The sequence below is a fragment of the Camelus bactrianus genome, chromosome 3 (assembly GCF_048773025.1).
Source record: "Camelus bactrianus isolate YW-2024 breed Bactrian camel chromosome 3, ASM4877302v1, whole genome shotgun sequence".
Lineage (NCBI taxonomy): Eukaryota > Metazoa > Chordata > Mammalia > Artiodactyla > Camelidae > Camelus > Camelus bactrianus.
In genome coordinates, this window is record NC_133541.1 from 116,649,683 (window position 1) to 116,664,430 (window position 14,748).

General features: G+C 35.6%; 1 protein-coding gene across 1 annotated transcript; it reads right to left on the reverse strand.

Moving 5' to 3' along the window:
* Positions 1 to 7,575: 7,575 nt before the first annotated feature.
* Positions 7,576 to 8,565, reverse strand: LOC105068155 (olfactory receptor 14A16-like). The gene has a single exon (XM_010953948.2). The coding sequence runs from the start codon at positions 8,563 to 8,565 to the stop codon at positions 7,576 to 7,578; it is 990 nt and encodes a 329-aa protein (XP_010952250.2).
* Positions 8,566 to 14,748: the final 6,183 nt, after the last annotated feature.

Below are 14,748 nucleotides of genomic sequence, written 5' to 3' on the forward strand. Positions count from 1 at the left end.
TTGCCCTTGCATTTGTCATCCCAATGGTACCTCCTATTTTTCTGTGACAAATAATAAACTGGGCAGGATGCTGGGACATCAGACATCAGCTTGGACTCTCCCAGGCAAACCAACTGCATGGTCACCCTTCACGAAGGTGATATCTGAAATGCCATGTGGGCTGATACGTATAATTCAATCTCAAATTAAGGGAACTAGATAGAGGTGAAATGAAGGCTGCAGGACATTGTGTGTATACAAAATGCCACTGAGTTGTGCAAATTCTAATGGTAAATTCTACGTTATGTGAATTTCACCTCACCAACAAGACAAAAACCAAAACCAAACAACAGTCTGTTGTTCATTTGTCTTCCTCTTTTCTTTTTCAAACTTACTATATGGCATTTTCTGGCACAGCTTGTGTCCTTGCAGCGTAGTGAGAAGAGACACATATACTAAAATGTGACTTCGCTGTATACAGATACATATGCTTACAGTAGGATTAAAACAAGCTTCTGGGTGCATGGAGTGAAGGGTCCAAACACACACACACAAAGCTTAGAATGATGGCAGGCGTAGGGAGACAATATACATGTTTTAAAGGAAATCCTTAAGCTGTGCTTCAAAGGATAAGGAGCAATGAATCTGGGAAAGAAGGAGGAGAACCAGACTGAAAGCTGACAGGAAGATAAAAGCAGACAGACAAAGGCAAAGGGCAGTAAAGGCTCAGAGAAGGTGCGCGACTGATCTGGGATTGGAAACCACAGTGCGTTTTGTCCTGAAAGACAACGAGAAACAGATAAGGGAAGGACTTGAGAGGCAGAAAGGCGAAGTGGCTGGACAAGATCCTGAGAGGCTCAAAGCCCACAGTGGAAGATGAGGCTTTGATCAACTGTTGCCATGAAGAGAAACTAGAGACAGGAAATGTCTATCACATTATGTAATGACTTAGGTATGTCTAAGGAAGTAAAAAAAACTACACACACACACACACAAACTGAGTTTGCAAACAGTGAGTTTTAGACTTTATAACTTAATGGAAGTACAACCCACTATGATCTTTTTTGTTTCTTTACTCCTGATCTAGTCATCAATTTTCCAACTTCAGTACATTTGTCCTTGAGACCTGTTTTGCCTAAGATTACTTCAGACTAACTCAGTCTCTCCTATTACATGCTTCCTGTGCATTATTTGCCTCTCCATCACAGTGCTTATTTTAGTTGTAACTTGACATTTATTTCTGTTAAGTCTTTGATACATGTCTCTTTCCTTGACTAAATTGTATCCTTGAAGCAAGTTTATATCTTCAGTGAATAGCTTATTGTGTGACCTGGAGCAGACATTCAGTAAATACATATTTAATAAATGGAAGAATAGACAATACAGACATCTTTTCCAATTCCCATCCATTTTTTTTTATTAGCCACACCTTTAAAAATTTAACATCTTGTTTGTACTTTCCATGTTGGATATATTGTGGATGCATAGAGATTGTTAAAGATATTTGTCAGCCTGGAAGTACCAAGTTTCTAATGGAAAAAAAATCATATCTTACTCATCATTAAAATTAAAATTGATTGAAAGTGAATGAATGGACTCAGTTTAATCATCAGTAATCTAAGCTTACAAAAATATGTCTACATTTTAATGAGTCTGTTTGTAATTCATTCTAATGGCATTAGATTATGATAAATCTATACTAGTTTTAACCATATTTTATTGTAACTGAGTGCATTTCATAATAAACTTGAGCAATATACGGAGAAAAAGCATTGCTATGACAATAATTATGTTTGAATTTCTTGGAAAAATGATTTGTATGACTGGATCGTTTTCAAGCAATTGATATGTATCATATAAATGCTGGTCCCACAGCATATAAAATAACACCGTACAATGCAAGATATTCCTTCATTTCTCCTTACATGCATGTCTCATTTTATACTTGAGTGTCTCTTCGCTTCAACACCAAGTGAAATTTAATGATGTATCTGTTGAGATTATTGGGGATTTGCATGTGAAAGGTGGTCTTCCTAGAAAGGAGAACATTTGGAATTCTTTATGTGGTAGGGGAAATAAAAATCACTCAAAATGGCCACAAGTTAATCTCCAGAATTTATGAATATGCTAATTTATATAGTAAAAGGGGCATTGCAGATGTGATAAAGATTACGGACCTTGAGATGGAAGGATTACTTAGGTGGGCCCAAGGTAATCACATAAATCCTTAAGAACAGAAAGCCTTTCTCAGCAGTAGTCAGAAAACCAGAGATGGCCGTGTGAGATGAACTAGACTGGCTAATGTTGGCTTTTGAAGATGGAACAAGGGGGTTATGATCCAAGGAAGATGGGAGGCCTCTAGAAGGTGGAAAAGGCAAGAAAACACATTATCTCCGAGAGCCTCCGGAAAGGAGCATACCCTAACTGACACCATCCTTTGAGCTCAGTTAGTCTGCCCTATAAAACTGTGAAATCTGTGCTTTCTGAGCTACTCTGTTTGCAGGAATCTGTTCCTGCAGCAATAGAGAACTAAGACACTGAATAAATGTAGTGCTTCAGTATCAGCACATCACATTTGTACTACAGAATGTATAGCTTTTGATATATTCAAATACATGAACATTGTAGACAGCAACTGGAATGGAAATTCTACAATTGTATCCAACGATGTAGAGGAATCTCACAGATAGCACTGGACTCAAGAAATTAGACATAAAGAATATACCCTGGATTCTGTCATTTATCTTATATAAATAAGAATATGTTCTATGCTGTTGGAAGTCAGAATAACATTTACGTTGAGAGCTGTGTTCTGCATATATTTTGCTTTATTTCTTGTTCTAGATGAAAATAACATGGATGTGTGAAGTTTGTGAAAATGTACCCAGCTGTTTTCATGGGGTCCTTGCACTTTCTTTTTTTGTAAAATAATCCTAAGTTATTTAATCAAAGAAATAAAGCTCCTTGAGTGGCAGGAGAGTAAGGAAAGTCTTTCTTCTCCAATGGTAATAGGCAGCGGTCTGCTCTTTGGAACAATTGGAAAATGGAATAGGGAGCCTCTGTATATATCTGAGCAAGGAGAATTTCCTGGCCTTGGTACAGATCACCATGACTAGGGAACCACAAAATGTGGCAAATAAAAAAGACCAACCGCTCTTAGAAAACAAAGATCGTATTGGTGCCCAGGGAGGATTGAATGATCAGGATGGACAAAGACCCCCCCCAGTAATGACTGCAAATCCATTTCTCACCATACTGACAGAAACACACTGTGTGGCAGAGCATCAGATTTATTTTGATTTAAAGGAACAGTGTAATGGGACACTCCTTGCATATGGAAATCTCTAGACTAAGATCCACACTGCTATACCCCAGCAGACGCTACCCAGATTACTATAATGCTACTGTACTTTTACATGTACATTTTATTTTTTGGTCATATTAAGTTTTTGCCTGTAACACTAACCAGTGTATCAAATGAGAATGCCAAATACATTTTCCTGTGGTAATAACTGACTTTATCAACACCTTCTTCTTTCTAAGAGTTGGAGTATTCCAATATTACAATATCATAAACGGTCTGGTGAGTGTGTAGAAAAAGTTCACAGGGGCACACTCCTAAACACACGATCAGCTGAAATGCATCTCTACTGAATGCATAATGGTTTCCTAAACCTTCTCATTGGCTTAGCTGAGAGAGAATAAAACCTTATTTAATGAGCAGAGGGCTGGAATCTTTACTTTTTGGGGTTGAGAACAACAGAAGCAAACCAATAATGAATGTCTAGGAAGAGGAAGTTTGTAAAACACAAAATATTGACCAAATACCTTAAATTCTAGGCCATAAGCAGCTGAAGAGAAGAAAATTTATTAGTGTGAAAAACACTGTAGTAATTATACGCAAAGGATACAATTGACGAAGAGGACCATGGCAGTCAGGGGCATATTCCTGATAGATGGGAAACTTCATATAAATATTGAAGGGTGAAGCATAGCAAGATAGAATGATTTTTACTGAATTATGGCAAGAAAAGCACATGATAACCAGAAAAACCTAATGCACAGAGAAAGATTCTAAGATCTGGAAATATTCTGTGTGATTGAGAAGATGTTATCTACAAAAAAAAAAAAAAAAGGATGGAAAAGAAAATTAGGAAAGAAAGACCTATCTGATATATAAAATTTTTAACAACTGAATCAGAAGTCAAAAAGAAATGAAGATAATAAAGATTTCTGATGGTACCAATAGCTAGATTACTTTTCATCTTTTGAGCTGAACATTTTTTCTAATACACAGAAATAGATATATTTATGTGCACATACATATTTTACAAGTATGAGGTAAATCTGTATAAACTGTTTCATGTGACTTTCCTCTCACAAAACAATTGTGTCATAGGTGTGTTTTAGGTCCACATGTGGAGATCACACTACCATTTTTATATCCACCATGTGAATAAAATTATACCGTAAGGTCTTAACCTGTTTTGATAGATACAAAGGATATTTCCAATCTTTTAAAATCTTCCTTATTATAAAAATATCTTTTGCAAACATTGTTGGATTTTATACATTGAGACAAAGACAGAGAGTTGGAGAGAAAGAGAAAGAAAGGGAGAGAGAGGTATTCTCAGACAATTTTTAGAAACTTCTTTCTGGAACATTATAATTTTATAATCAGGTAAATTATGCTAGATCATGCAATGGGCTCTAATTCCATGTTTACTCTCTCAGCATATAACATATGCATATATTACAAACAGTTCTTCTAATTTATCATTAGGATTTATAATTTATTCAATATATTAGAAAATATATGTGACTTCGTGTAGTTTGAATTAATTAAAAAAACCATTGAACACTCAGGATTTTTATAGTCTAATAGTTTATTTTATTAATATTTGTGGAGGGTTTTGTACATGTCTATATAGATATTTCTTGAAGTATAGTTGATTTATAATATTGGGTTAATTTCAGGTGTACAGCAAAGTGATTCAGTTTTGTTTTGCAAATTCTGTTTAGGTTATTATAAGATATCTCGTATAATTCCCTGCGCTATCTAATAAATCCATGTTGCTTGTCTATTTTTTGTATAGTTTGTATCTGTTAATCCTGCATTCCTAATTTGTCCTTTTCCCCTCTACACTTTTGGTAACCATAAGTTAGTTTTCTATGTCTGTGAATCTGTTTCTGTTTTGTAGATAAATTCATTAGTGTCTTTGTTTTTCTTTTTTTCTTTCTTCTTTTTTTTAAGATGCCACACATGAGTGATATCATATGATATTTTTCTTTCTTTTTCTGGCTTACTTCACTGAGAAATGACGATCTCCAGATCCATCTATGTTGCTGCAAATGGCATTATTTTACTCTTTCTGTATGGCTGAGTAGTATTCCATTGTATAAATATACCACAGCTTCTGTACCAGTCATCTGTTGATGGACATTCAGATAGTTTCCTTGTCTTGGCTATTGTATATAGTGCTGCTATGAACATTGGGGTGCATATGACTTTTCAAATTAGAATTCTTTCTGTTTATATGCCCAGCTGTGGGATTGCTGGGTCATAAGGTAAGTTTATTTTTAATTTTTTGAGGAATCTCCACACTGTTTGCTACAATGGCTGCACTAAACTTCATTCCCACCAGCAGTGTCGGAGGGTTCCCTTTTCTCCACACCCTCTCCAGTATTTATTGTTTGTGGATTTTTTTAATGATGGCCATTGTGACTGGTGTGAGTCACAACCTCATTGTAGTTTTGAATTGCATTTCTCTGATAATTAGTGATTTGAGCATTTTATCATGTGCCTATTGACCATTTGTATGTCTTCATTGGAGAATTGGATGTTTAGGTCTTCTGCCCATTTTTGGATTTTTTTTTTTTTTTATTATTAAGTTGTATGCGCTATTTAGATATTCTGGAAATCAAACCTTTGTCAGTCACATCATTTGCAAATACTTTCTCCCATTCTGGAGGTTGTCATTTTGTTTTGCTTATGGTTTCCTTTGCAATGCAAAAGCTTGTAAGTTTAATTAGGTCCCATTTGTTTAATTTTGCTCTTATTTCCATTGCCTGGGTAGACTGCCCTAGGGGAACATTGCTAAGATTTATGTCAGAGAAGGTTTTGCCTATGTTTTCTTCTAGAGTTTTATAATGTCTTGTCTTATATTTAAGTCTTTAAGCCATTTTGAGTTTTTTTTTGTGTGTGTATGGAGTGAGGGAGTGTTCTAAATTCATTGAGTTACACACTGCTGTCCAGTTTTCCCAACACCACTTTCTGAAAAGACAGTCTTTTCTCCATTGTATATTTTTGCCTCCTTTGTTGAAGAATAATTGACCATAGGTCTGTGGGTTTATTTCTGGGCTCTCTATTCTGTCCCATTGATCCATATGTCTGTTTTCATGGCAATACCACACTGTTTTGATGACTGTAGCTCTGCAATATTGTCTGAAACCTGGGAGGGTTATTCCTCCAGCTTTGTTCTTTTTTTGAATATTGATAAAGGAACATGTATTTCCTTCAATATAAAATTTTAGTGAAAATTATGTTTTTATTTCACAGCAAATACTCATCAATAGACTTAATTTGTTAAAAGAGAAAGTTATGTGATATAAACAAAGATGAGAAATTTTAAAAAGTGTAAAGCAATAGATAGACTTTGGGTTTTGGGGAGAGACGTGTACTCAAGATGTGATACAAGCCCTTTTCCACATCTCAGTTTATTTGGCTAAGGCACACAGAGCGACGTTCGGCTCGTCCTATTCTTTTAGAGGTAGAAAGAAAAGGTGCAAAAAGAGAAAGAGAGATTGTGATCATGGGAGTAAAAGGATAAGAAGTAAGGGAATGAGATAAGAATGGAAGGAAAGAAACGGGAAGCAAAAACACAAATACAGTAAGAAAAGGCATCCATGGAAACAGGAAATGATATTTAGAGAATATGAAAATATATAAGATAAATAAAAATAGGGTGATAAAATAATACACAAGCTTTCTCATGACTGAAAAAGGTATTAAACTATTTTTGTTAGAATTACATTTTAACCAGAAACGTGTGGTGAGAGATGTGTCATTTGCCATCACCTTCCGTAAGATTCTTCTTTATGGCTGATTACTGATTATAGCTACTTAATAATTTTCTAGGTAATGCATATGTTTTAAACAGAAGACTAAGTGGGTAAAATTATTTTTATTCTAAGTTTTTGAAAAGAGAAAAATCATGATGACAAGAAAAAGAAAGATTCCCTTTGTTGATAATTTCTATCAAAAAGTAGTAAAATACAGTGTTAGGAAATAAAAATATAATGTGTAAATTTTGAAGAAATAAAATAATCATGTAAAGAAGTAGTGTGTGATGGTATTGACAAAAGAAGTGAAGCCATTAGAATAACTTGAACTGACTCTTGTGATGTGAAATTAATGATGGAAGGCATTCAATACATTTTGTGTTTCTTAAAGCCCTCCTCAAGTTTATACGAGAAGCATGTATTATTGGATATGAAGTTGCAGAATACATAAATCTGGTGTAGCTGTTGCTGGAGAAATAGAGAACATAATAAAATGTTAATAGATCGAACTCTCAAGAAATGGTTCCACTTGCTTTATTTAGTGTGTCTGTCAGGTGGCTTAGGGACAGCAGGGTATTTATGTTTTTGGTAACATTTTAACAGCAATATTTTGCCTAGGGCTGCCTTCACAGCCTTGTTCCTCAGACTATAGATGAGAGGGTTCAGGCTGGGCGGTACCATAGTGTATAACACAGACATGAAAAGATTTAGTGATGATGCCGATTTATAGCCGGTCCCCAAGTAAGTGACAATACCAGAAAAGAGAAACAAGGTCACCACAGCGAGGTGTGGTATGCAGGTAGAGAAACTTTTGAACCTGCCTCGTGCAGCTGGAATTCTCAGGACAGCTGAGAAAATATAGATGTAAAAGGCAATCAGGAAAAGGAAGCAGACAGAGGCCAAAGTACAGCTAGCAATCATAAATGCATATTCTAGCGTGTGCTCTCCAGGGCAAGCAAGCGTGAGCAGCGACGGGACATCACAATAGAAGTGATGCACTACGTAGGGCCCACAGAAGCGGACAGAGAACGTACCTGCCACGTGAATGGATCCATAGACACACCCACTCGACCATGCCGCAGTCACCATCTGCCAACGGGTGCCTCTATTCATGATGGCCTCATAGTACAGAGGCTGGCAGATGGCAACATAGCGGTCATAGGACATGACTATAAGGAGGGCGTACTCTGCGCCAGCGAAAAAAATAAAAAGAAAAATTTGGGAGGCACATCCCACGAAAGAGATGGAATGGCTTTTGGTCAGAGAGTTTATGATGGATTTGGGCACAATGACGGAGATATAGCAGATATCAATCAAAGCCAAATTCTTTAGGAAGAAATACATGGGGGACTGGAGATGCTGGTCAGTGGAGGTGAGGGTGACAATAAGGAGGTTGCCCATCAGTGCTGCCAGGTAAATCAGGAAGAAGAATGTAACATACAGTGTTTGTAGCACCTGGTCATCAGGGAGTCCCATGAGCAAAAATTCCCTTAGTCTGGTCACATTTGTTACTTTCTCAGCCATGCTGATTTGTATCTGTTAAAAGTAAAGATTACGCTGGTAATTAGTTTGTTCAGATACGGTAGCCATCACCTTTACTTAACTCTTAATATAGTTTATTCCTGAATGAGGCATAATTCATCAGAGTAACTGGGAAAATGCATCATACAGGCTTCCCTTCTTATAAAATTAACAGAGAGCAGACGGAAATATGATTGATATTAAGGAGAGTTTAGGAGAGGCTGAAAATGAAATCAAACAGAAAAGAGTTTTACCATATTTCGTGCTTTAGGAATCTAACAGACGGGTGTTACGCCCTTTGAGACAAATTTGTGTGTGAAGCAGCTAACATATTTTACAGGTACAGGGGTAAAAAGGAAAACATTTCTTTTTTTTCCTACTCCAGAAGTTGTTTGTCAAACACGGCTTTAGACCTAGAGAAAAATAAAATAAAAATGGTAAAAATGTAACAAAATAAGACAAAAAGATAATAATGTGTGGGTTTGTCAAATGAAAGATGATACAGAATATATTCCAGGCAGAATGTGGGAGAAGCATGAATTAATGTCACACTGTGGTGCTAACTTTTTAGTTGATATTAGGCAGAAGTGTTCATAATAGAAATATAAGACACCAAGAGTAACACTTCCTGACCTATTTACGACAGATCTGTGCCTTGTGTGGTAGCCCACTTACACAATTCCCTCAAACCGCCACATCAGCAGTGGCCGGTCTGTGGCCATGAAATGAGCCTCTTAATGACACTAGCTCTCATTTAAACCAAGTGACCGTGGTGTTGTCTAGGCATTCAGAGAACAAGTAGCATCGTCATTCTCTGATCATTTTGGTCCTGGAAACAAATCGGTTGGATAATTTTCTTACCAGTTAGTGCAAGTTTCTCCCAGTGATGCCGCTGACAACGTCCCAACTTCTTCCAGAAGAAGAAAAGCTCTTGATTAAGAAGAGCTTTTATTAATGTATTAAAATTAACAGAGATTTTGTTCTTCCAATTCCTTGGACCTTGCAGTCAGACATGACACGAGAAGAGATGTTCCCAATAACTGTGGTGTGACAGGGCACATTTTCCCGTTACCTTTTGCATGTGTCTCTATAAACGTGTAAGGAAAGGATAGTCATGGGTGTCTGCCATCAAATGACGCTTTTATTCAAGAAGAGCTGCCTGCTGCATGACCAGGAGTGCTCAAGTAGCTTTACAATGCTTGCATGGTTGCTGAGCTTTAAGCTGTACTTTCAGCCTGTGGCATTGGTTCACGGTTAATGATCTTACACGTCACATGAAGTTACAGTCATATAATCGAGGTAGAAATTAACTAAAGGAATTGACCAGGGGTTCTGATGAGAGAGCGTTTATTCCCTGAGGGATCAGAAGGCAACCTTAAACCCCTGAAGACTAAAGACTAAAGATGACTTAGAAGGGTGTTTTACCTGCCCTTACTAGCTTTCTGTTACGAACGTATCACAACAACTCCATGAAAACATTCAAGCTGTGGCTTTCTGTTTATTCACTTATTATAACATCAAGATTTTAGTGGAAAATAGACCATTTGAATTCACGTATTGAAATTTAAATTCAGGAACGCATATTAAAACATGAATGCTATTTTATTTTCCTTTTTTTGTTTGTTTGTATTTTCACACTATTATATATTCAAATGTTATTCATGTAAAATACCAAGAAAGACTAAATTTAAGTAAAACTTTCTTCACTCCCATATTTCCTCCCAGGGACCATGGGAGGTGCCAAGTGTGGGAGTGTTTTCTCCAATTTTAAATTAAGTGCCTCTTTTTTTCCAGCTTTATTTTCATAACACAATGTCCTATTCAGTTGAAATCATGAATGGTTTACATTCACCATTACTGTTTACAAATATACCGCGATCTTACAACATTTTCAGGGCAGTCACACAAAAGAGCACATTCTACTATGATTCCAGAAAGTATACTTTATGTTTAAAGTATTTATGGCTAAAATGAGGTTGCACAAATCTTATAACTTGACTTGAAGATTTTTTTTTTTTTGGTCCTGCTTATTAAATATTTTTTAGTGAGCTTCAGAGTGGAGTCATTAAAGCAGTGGTCAAATTGCTGTTGTCAGAGGTCATTCAGAAATTAAGAATGTCTGAAGATGATGAGAATACTTCTACAAAAGTACTAATTCAGAACAGACCCTCAGCAGGAATGCTTAATTTTGTTTGAAATATATTAAAATCACACAAGACTAAAGATTCTGTGTAATTTTTTTTCTTTCTCATCTTATCCTTTCCTCTGTCTTCAATTCCTCCTTCTTTCTTATCATTTATTGTCTTCCTTTTACTTTAATTTTTTCTTTATTTCTTTCTACTTTTGTCCTATTTTGGGCTTTTAAAATTCACTTTAAGTATTGATTTATTTTTTCTTCTAACTACTCAGTTATAAATTCCTCAGTGATATTCTATTTCTTCTCCCACTGATGAAATAAAATTTGTATTTTAAAGTAGGACAAAAAATTATAAATAAAATTGTCTCTGTGTGTTTGTTTGGGCCACCTCCCTCCCTCCCAAATGTGCAGTGTGCATCTGCATTACACTTGAACCAGAACTCCTCAATGATGGCAGTGCCTGGTCATTCTTAAAAATACCTTTTTTTTTTTTCCCCTTCTATTTTTCTGACTCTAGCAATGTAACTTCTTAAAAGAATAGTGTTCTTTTCCAACTCTGCTGGGGGCCTCTGTGACCTGTTGCTCACTTTATACATGCTTATCTGGACTGTGTGTCTTCAGTGAACTTTATGTAAAATACCAGTATATCATTTTTTATGTATGATCGTTTGTCTGTAAAATGTATATGGCTGTGTCTTCAAATTCTAAGCATTTTCAGAGCTTTCTAAGAGTCTGTCTTCCAGGTTACCATCTTTGGTTTGGCTTGATAAAATTCTTTTTTTTTTTTTTTCAGTTAAATTGATTTTTAATTGAATTTTTGACATTTTCTTGGCGTAGTCTGCAAGATATCAGAGATCTCCACCAGAGAACAGCCTGGAGTCTATCCTGAACCATTGCTTGGTACCAGCATGGGCCCTTTGAGCCTTATCCCTTTCTTAGTATTCCTCGGGTGCTTTGGTGATTTCTCCGCATATCTGGACGTCATTACTTTAAATGACATCCTGAATTTTACTGGAGCCATTTTTCTTGGTGCTTGGAGTTCTGAGGGGTTACTGGTACATTTCTCAGGTATAAGCCTAGGGGGAAACTCCCAGGCAAGGACCTGGAGGGGGACTTCGGAGTGACCTGGGTTGGCTGGCCTTTTTAAAATTTAAACTTAAATTGAACAGATTATGTATACATGGTCTGAACAAACTGTTTGCTAGGAAAATGAGACACTGAGCCTGCTCAGTTCTGACAAAAAGGGACACTTGCTCCTTTTGACCATCAGGCATTCTTAGGTGACTGAGGACCTACTAGAGGCGTCTGAGGATCAATCTTTGTGATGTGCAGCAATCCTGCAAGGGATCCCACTACAACCAGTAAATAAATTCTGCTTACTGGGGCACACTAAGGCTGATCATCTAGTGCCCCAAGCACCCAGAGCCGTTTCTGCTGGAAGGAGAAACTGAGGTTTGTAAGAGAGTCGAACTAATCCAAGGGTAACTCCTTGGGGAACTACATGCCGAAGCAGCACACGCTCAATCCATCACACTGCCCTGAGGAAGCTGTGTGTACCATATCTGAATTAGGTTACCAAACTGAGAAAGAAACCACATCTCAAAGGCTGACAGTTCCCTGATTGATATCCACCCACTGGAACCCCAGCTAGCTTTATGTACAATTGGAATGAAGCCAATGCTTGTAAGCACTTCTCTTAACTCTTAAATGGCCAGGATGGAGCTCCTTTGGCATTCCAAAACTGTACAGAAAGCTATCTTGAGGAAACATCTTTCCAAAATTCTGACCCTGAAAGAACAAAAATATTCCTAGGAAAAAATTTGAAGTTGTAATTCATATCATTGAAATCTGAAAACAGCCCATATCACCTGAAACTACAGCCTTGGCTCAATTAGTAGAACTGAAAACTGGAAGGAAAAAAGAAAAAGAGGCCTTTTAAAGCTCAAGCAGGAAAACAATGAGATGTCTGTGTCCATTGGGAGGTATATGTGGCTGTGTGTACATTATAAATATGGTATGTCCCACCTTGAGATGGTGTTACCAAATTAATTGTAAAAGAGCTCTATTTAATTGATATAAAAGTTAAGCACTCAAAAATAAAGTTATTTCTTTTATATATATATATATATATATATATTTTTTTTATTGAAAGATAGTTTACAATGTTGTGTCAATTTCTGGTGTACAGCACAATGCTTCAGTCATATGTGAATATACATATATTCATTTTCATATTCTTTTTCACCATAAGTTGCTACAAGATATTGAATATAGTTCCCTAAGCTATACAGTATGAATTTGTTATTTATCTATTATATATATACAGATTTGCATATATACAGATTTTGCATGTATATTTGCAGATATACATATCTGCAAATCTCGAATTCCCAATTTATCCCTTCCCAAACCCTTCCCCTCTTGGTGACTATAAGTTTGTTTTCTATATCTGTGAGTCTGTTTCTGTTTTGTAAATGTTTGGCTTTTTTTTTTTTTTTAGATTCCACATATAAGTGATATCACTATGGTATTTTTCTTTCTCTCTCTGGCTTACTTCACTTAAAATGACATTCTCCAGGTCTATCCATGTTGCTGCAAATGGCATAATTTTATTACTTTTTATGGCTGAGTAGTATTCCATTGTATAAATATACCACCTCTTCTTTATCCAGCCATCTGTTGATGGACATTTAGGCTGTTTCCATGTCTTGGCTATTGTAAATAGTGCTGCTGTGAACATGGGGGTGCAGGTGTCACTTTGAATTAAGGTCCCCTGTGGATCTATGCCCAGGACAAATCAAATATTTCTAAATGTAAATTAATCTAGCCCCAATTTTTAAGGAATAATGTGATCTAGGATTAAACTTTAGTGAATAAAAATAAGTTTAAGTTGATGATTTAAATAATATAAACATGTCTTTTGAGTCATCAACTTTAAGTGTAACAATTTTATTGTGTCTAGTTTACTGAGAGTCAATAAGCTCGTGTTATCTGTTACAAAATTTGTCAAAAAATTGATTTGCTATGATATTATTTTCATATGCAATGAAATAGAGATTAATGAGGTAAACGTTTCGAGGTAAATGTTTCTATGTAAACTCTATAAGAAAAATTATGTTTTATGATATGTCTACATAAAAATACTTTCTCTAGATTTTTGGTATTTGAAGCTTTAGAGTTCTCCTATATTAAGTAAAAATGGAAATTCATCGAATGTGTATTTTATAATAAAATACTGAAACATTCATTGCAAAGTTTTGTTTACCTACATTTGACCTCTTATTACAGAGAGACTAAATATGTTTGAAACTATTAGTAAATATATTTTGTGCTTTATTGAAAGACTGTAGCATGAAATGACATATTTCTATTTAAGAACAGAACCTGAGAAAATAGTCTTATGCATGGTCAGGACGAGGATTAGACTGAATTCAATTAAATGAATTATTATTAATATTTAAAGGTGAAAAGGTGCAAAACTAGAATTTGTTTTTTTCTGTTAAGAGGACAAATTTTTCTTTAAATATGAATCTGCTTTTGATAACAAATTATAAATTTTCTTTATTAGTAACTTTCTGCGTTTGCCTTTGAAATATTTTATTGTCACTTGGTTAAGTGAATAAGTAATGTTTCACAGTGACATATGATCCTACTTGGCCAAACATTAAAACCCTTTGATATCTTTGTCAAACTTTCTCAAATCAAATTCTAAATGAAGTTCATTTGTCCTTTAGCTAATTTGGGGATACTTCAGAGGGCCCCTGGATATCTCAAAGAGAGAGATTAAACTAATTAGGCTTATTTGTTCTGTTAAATTACATGGGAAATATCATCAAATAAATAACATTAACCTTATTAAGTTATGTTCTATGGGTAAATATCCTTAATATAAAGGTTCCAAAAATTGTATGACATTTCTAAGATTTGAAATGTCCTGGTATGTTGTCAGTCATAATTCTAGTTATTATCTCAAAATGTTGTATGTCACAGAAGTAGCCAAATTTCTTTGACAATTGCTTTATACTCAGGTCTTTAATCATATTGTTTTA

What these genes read in the sequence shown, in the direction of transcription:
- LOC105068155 (XM_010953948.2), bottom strand. Translation starts at nt 8,565, where the DNA reads ATGGCTGAGAAAGTAACAAATGTGACCAGACTAAGGGAATTTTTGCTC.